The sequence below is a fragment of the Podarcis filfolensis genome (assembly GCF_964270895.1).
Source record: "Podarcis filfolensis genome assembly, chromosome: 1".
NCBI lineage: Eukaryota > Metazoa > Chordata > Lepidosauria > Squamata > Lacertidae > Podarcis > Podarcis filfolensis.
The window spans coordinates 30,254,767-30,260,766 of NC_139604.1; the positions used below are offsets into that span (position 1 = coordinate 30,254,767).

The window sequence follows — 6,000 nt, forward strand, 5'->3', positions numbered from 1 at the left end:
GGTGTGCAGGAGAGAGCCCCTCAACAGATGGCCTGTGCCTGAGAGAATCAAAACCCCAGCAGCAAACTCAACCTAAGATGTACACCTGTGTGAGAGCAAGAGAACCCCAACAGCCAGTCTTGGTGAGTGAGGGAGCACCACACTGGCAATTTGTGTGGTGTGTGTGTGTGTGAGAGAGAGAGAGACTGAGAGAAGAAACCCAGAGAGAGAGAAAGGGGAGAAACCCAAGAGAAAGAGAGGAGAGGGAGAACACGCACACAGAAATTCTCTGAAGACTGCCTGTGTGCGCCCCTGCGCGTGCCTTGCAGGACTCTCAAGAGGCAACCAGTGTGCCAGAGGCAGAGAATGAGAGACTCCTCATCACCACCACCGCTGTCTCCAACCTGTGCGCGAGAGCGAGAGCAGGGGGAACTGCCCACATCACAGGTGTGGGAGAGAGAACGCAGTCATGGACCCGCAGCTTCCTTTCAGGATGCAACCAACTCCTCGCCTTACCCGGCCAAAGGATGGCCCCCCTCTCCGACCCCCGTAGGCCTCCCTCTTCCCCTTCCCCTCTCTCCTCTGGGAAGGCAGCAAAGAAGAGCATTGCGGGCGCAGCCTGGGCCCAGCGCGGGGTCCCCCCCCCCGTCCCCAGCCGTGGCGAGTAGAGGGCTCTCCAACTCCGCGTCGCCGGCCTGTAGAGCATCATCCACGCGCAGTTGCGACGACTGGCCTTTGCGGCACCGCCGTCCCCGCAACCCTCCCTCCATCGCCTTCCGCAATCCGCAGCTCCTTACCGTGGGCAGCAGCGGCTCCATTTGCGCCCCTTGGTCTTTAATCTCCATCTTCTGCGCTCTTGGGAACGGGCACCTCTCTCGCGCGCGCGCCCTCGCCGCCTCGCTCTCTCGCTCTCTCGCTCTCTCGCTCGCTCTCTGCAGTGGCGGCCGCGGCTGCTGCTGCTGCTCTTTCCTTCGGCGTGTCTCTGGCACAACCAGAGGCAGCGCCGCTCGCTCGCTCGCCTCTCTCTGCTTAGTATTCGGATCAGGTAGCTCTGAAGCAGGAGGCAGCCGCACGCCCCGACTCACCGGCGAGTCACATGGCTCCCACTCACACCCAGATTGCAGGACGGAGAAAGGTAAAAAGTGGAGAGACCGGCTTCCGGGATCCCGGAGGTGGAGGTAGAGGAGGAGGAATTTCTCTTCCCCCCACCCCGCCCAATTCAGCCCAAGTCGATGACTATTATTGCAGCATTTACACACACACACACACACACACACACACACAAATAAATAAATAAATTTGATGGGCATTGCCACTCAAATGGTGGGGGGGCGCCCCATCATGTGATCAAATAGTGTGGGTGTTCCCTGTCATGGGAAGGGGGTCTTACCTGCCACCCAAATATTTTATTCAAGTTGGCACCCCTGAAATTATTTATGGATTTGTTGCATTTATAACCCACCTTGCTGGTGCACTGAGCGAGGCCAAACTTTGACGCCCTAAATGGATCTTCTCAATTTTAGATCTTTTCAGTTTTGCACCCCCTTAGCTTGGTGTCCTAAGTCCAGCACTGCTTCTCTCCATTTTGCTCAAGGGGGAGTACATGGTTCTTCCCCCATCCCATTTAGTTCCCCATAACAACCCTGTGAGATAGGATGTGCTGAGAAGCGCTGACTGCCCCAAGGTCCTAGTCTGACACTCTAACCACTACACTGCACAACACAACACATTGCATCCAGAAGGTTTGAAACGCAGTTCTAACCCACGTCAAAGAAACAATCTTCCATAGCCCAAAAGTGCCCAAATTTATCCTGATGTTAAAACAGGAACATTGAAGGATCCTGCCAGATTTGATCCATCGCAGTCTTCAGATTTTGCCACTTTAGGCCCATGGAGGAAGGAAAGTGTATCCATCCACATTTGGAGGGGGGGTAGCCAAGTGGTCTAAGACAGTGTTTCCCAACGTGTGGCTCATGATGGCTGTGAAAGTGGGTCCTAGGCTTTACACTTGTGCTTAGATGGTGCTAAGTCATGGTTATAAAATAGACAAACCTGCCGTTACAATGCATGAAACCAAAAGGTGCCAAAAACCTAAGATGCAAAATTCATGAGGCAATGAATGGTTGTAAAAGGTAAAGGGACCCCTGACCATTAGGTCCAGTTGTGGCCGACTCTGGGGTTGCGGCACTCATCTCGCTTTACTGGCCGAGGGAGCCGGCGTACAGCTTCCAGGTCATGTGACCAGTATGACTAAGCTGCTTCTGGCGAACCAGAGCAGCGCACGGAAACGCTGTTTACCTTCCCGCCGGAGCGCTACCTATTTATCTACTTGCACTTTGATGTGCTTTCAAACTGCTAGGTTGGCAGAAGCAGGGACCGAGCAATGGGAGCTCACCCCATCACAGGGATTCGAACCGCCGACCTTCGGTCACAAGTAAATTTAGAGTTGTAGGTCAGCGTACCAAGAAGGTTGGGAACCACTGGTTTAGGAAAGTCACAACCCAGCAAGGTTCCTCTCCTATCTCTGTTCTCAAATTTCCCCATCTGTCACTCATTTTGTGACGCAATTATATTTCAAGGCACAACACATGCTATTGTTGCCAAAACTGCAAGGTTCCAGATTCAGACCCAGAAAATGTACCATAACAAAGAAGAGCACACACTTTGCACCAAACCAAGTGACTCCAACATTTTTGGAGATAAGTCTATTCCATCTTTAATTTTTCTCACTTGAATTTCCTTTGTAACAGCAAGTGTTTGGAAGCTTGAAAGACCAGTCAGCCTGTAAATCATGGATGTGGAACTTGCAGCCCTCCACATATTATTGTACTCCTCTGAGGGCCAGCCCAAGACATTTTGACACCTGAGGCAAACCATAAAATGGTGCCATGAGGCTCTGACAGGGTCCTAGAGTCCTCCCTATTCCTTCCCAAAGCCTAGTTAACGTTTTCAATATTGTTTTGCTGTTTTGTTTACTTAGTTACTTGTTTTTATCCTGTATTTTATTCTGTGAACCACTCTGAGATCTTATGATGAAGGTTGATATATAAATCTAATGAAGAGGAAGAGGAAGAAAAAGAGGAAGAATAAGTTGTTATGTATTTATTAGCAGTTCAAAAGAACGTCAAAGTGCAAGTAGATAAATAGGTACCGCTCTGGCGGGAAGGTAAACAGCGTTTCTGTGCGCTGCTCTGGTTCGCCAGAAACGGCTTAGTCATGCTGGCCACATGACCTGGTAGCTGTACGCTGGCTCCCTCGGCCAATAAAGCGAGATGAGTGCCGCAACCCCAGAGTCGGGGTTGAATAAATGGGGGGAGGGAATGAAAAACAGCCTGTTGAATTCCATGAGACTTGCTTCTGATTGCATAGGATCATGCTGCATGAATTGATTAACAACAACAATTTATACCCCACCCATCTGGCTGGGTTTCCCCAGCCACTCTGGGCGGCTTCCAACAGGAGATTAAACATACATTAAAACATCAGTCATTTAAACACTTCCCTAAACAGGGCTCCCTGTTCTTCATATCTGCAAATCCAGGATTTCAGTGCTCAGTTGCAATCTTTCCCTGCTTTTCCTGGTACCATGAAGCCTCCGTCTGTGGTGTTCGATCAGCTCCAGTCATCAGGCAATGAACATAACATGATGTACAGACAGGAACGAAGCAATCCAGTGGTTATGCTCAGATTGCATCCCTCACATTGCTCTTCTATTTTCACTCCCACTGTGTTCTGCTGGAAGCATCCTTAATCAGTTCTGATACAAAAAAAGAAATTTAAACAGGCAACCATAGCTATATTCCATTTTCCAGAGCCCCAGTTTTCCTATTCGTAAGAAATGTTGGTGTTTCCTCTTTTTCAAAAGCAAGGCAATTTGTGATTCATTCCTATAACCATTTACCTAGAAGTAAGTCCCACTGAACTCAATGAAAGTGCTTTCTGAGTAGGCTTAGAATTACGCTGTTAAAGCCTCTCCTCCTTCCAGAGGGGAGGAGTTGTGAGCGGGAGCCGTTTCCCGCATTTGGTAGGGGGCGTTCCGACCCCTGCTCAGTTGTCCCTGCTGCCGCGCCACGCCCCTGGCAGCCAACCAATCAGGGGGAGGCTCGGGGGCGGGGTTTAGCCGCTCAAATGCGGCCGCGGCGGCGCTTCCCCCTCATTGCACTGCTGGGTTTCGACGGATCACCCACCTACCCTCCCTTTAGTTCATTGCTTCGTTCTTGACCTTGCTATGGACCTGTGGTTGGTCGCCTTGGTTGTCCAAGGGGCCTGGTAGGACTTTTTATCCAACTGGCAAATTGGCACTAGCCACTTGGTTTTTTGCCTACCTCATAGGAAATCATCACAACTTTTAGGTATTGGGGGTTAGGCATTGGGATATGTTTGTGTATTGGAGGGCAGGGTGTGGCCATCGCCTACCCCTCCACCTTATGGGTATTCCGTTAAAGGAATCCAGAGGTCGTGGATCCTGTCCAACGCCTTTGCTGGTGGCTAGGGCCATGGCACGACCCCGGTGACATCAGAGGGAGCTTACAGTTGTATTTGCATCAAAAGGCTCCTCCTACTGGTGGTTAACCCTTGTTAGACTCACCCCTTTCTGAGGGGATGGAGTCAAGCTCTGTTGTTTTATCCAATGCCTAAGCCAATACCTCTCACATGCTGTAATCAATAAAGTTGTGGCCTTTTTTAGCCCATTAACCTAATATGTGTCTTTCTTATCCTCAAGCAGGTGGCGGGTCCTCGAATCACAAACACTTTTATTGACTATAGCTTCTAGGAATTATCCCACCAGAGTTTAGTGTGCACCCTCTTTGTTTCCTGTTCTTTCTTTGTGGCTTTTGTAGGATTCAAATTGTATGCCACCTTATTTTTAAAATAAAATTGTTTGAAGTGGTAAATATGAACATCATGCTGAACATATGCAATCAACATAAGTATCTGTAAAGCCAAAAAGCTGTGCAACCTATGTAAGTCTGAAACTATTACTGTAACATAATGTGAAAACCATGTTCGTTTTCTGTCATAAATGCGTTTGACGGCACCTTGAGACTAATTTTTAATAAGATTTTTATTACAAAATGAGCTTTCCTAGGCAACAGCCTGCTTCTTCAGATCTGAGCTGGAACTTTTAGTGAGAAAGCAAACTAAAGCTGATTGGTGGAAAACATTCTATAGTTCTTAAAGGGGTAGTAATAGTACAAATTATAAATTAAAAGTGCAAGCAAATTAGAATCTCTCAAACCCTAGATTAATATGGTCCAATTACTGTATTAATTTCATACATGTTCCATGCAGCCATGTGATTTGACCTTACTAAGAGTAACTGTGACATTTGCGACACTGTCCAAAGAGACTGACATTATTAGCCACTGGGGTGGTGTGTGTGTGTGTGTGTGTGTGTGTTTGTGTGTGTGTGTGTTCTTTATAGCTGACTTGAATCTTTGTTATAGAGGCTTAAAGATAGGCCCATTTGCCCAATGTCTGTTGCAAACGGACATTTCTACTTGGAATTAAATGCACCACATCAATAGTCATGTGGGAATCAGTGACATGGATGTGATTTATGGTACCATTTGGTTCATACACATTTTTCTTTATGCTGATTACAGGACATATTTGAAATTTAGGTCAGTGATTTCTTAGTGAATAATAGCTTTTACTACTGTACCCAAAAGGGACATGGGTGGCGCTGTGGGTTAAACCACAGAGCCTAGGACTTGCTGACCAGAATGTCGGCAGTTCGAATCCCCACAATGGGGTGAGCTCCCGTTGCTCGGTCCCAGCTCCTGCCAACCTAGCAGTTCGAAAGCACGTCAAGTGCGAGTAGATAAATAGGTACCGCTCGGGTGGGAAGGTAAACGGCGTTTCCGTGCACTGCTCTGGTTCGCCAGAAGGGGCTTAGTCATGCTGGCCACATGACCCGGAAGCTGTACGCCAGCTCCCTCAGCCAATAAAGCAAGATGAGTGCCGCAACCCCAGAGTCGGCCATGACTGGACCTAATGGTCAGGGGTCCCTTTACCTTT

The 6,000-nt window shown here is 48.5% G+C and overlaps 1 protein-coding gene across 6 annotated transcripts in view; it reads right to left on the reverse strand.

Moving 5' to 3' along the window:
* SLC4A10 (solute carrier family 4 member 10) overlaps window positions 1–1,091 on the reverse strand; it is a 159,023-nt gene extending 157,932 nt beyond the window's left edge. For all 6 annotated transcript variants that reach the window (XM_083577107.1, XM_083577103.1, XM_083577105.1 and 3 more), the window contains exon 1: window positions 777–1,091. In XM_083577107.1, the coding sequence (XP_083433233.1) occupies window positions 777–824 (48 nt within the window). In that variant the 5' untranslated portion in view covers window positions 825–1,091. The remainder of the gene's footprint in view (window positions 1–776) is intronic.
* Between the last annotated feature and the right edge of the window lie 4,909 nt (window positions 1,092–6,000).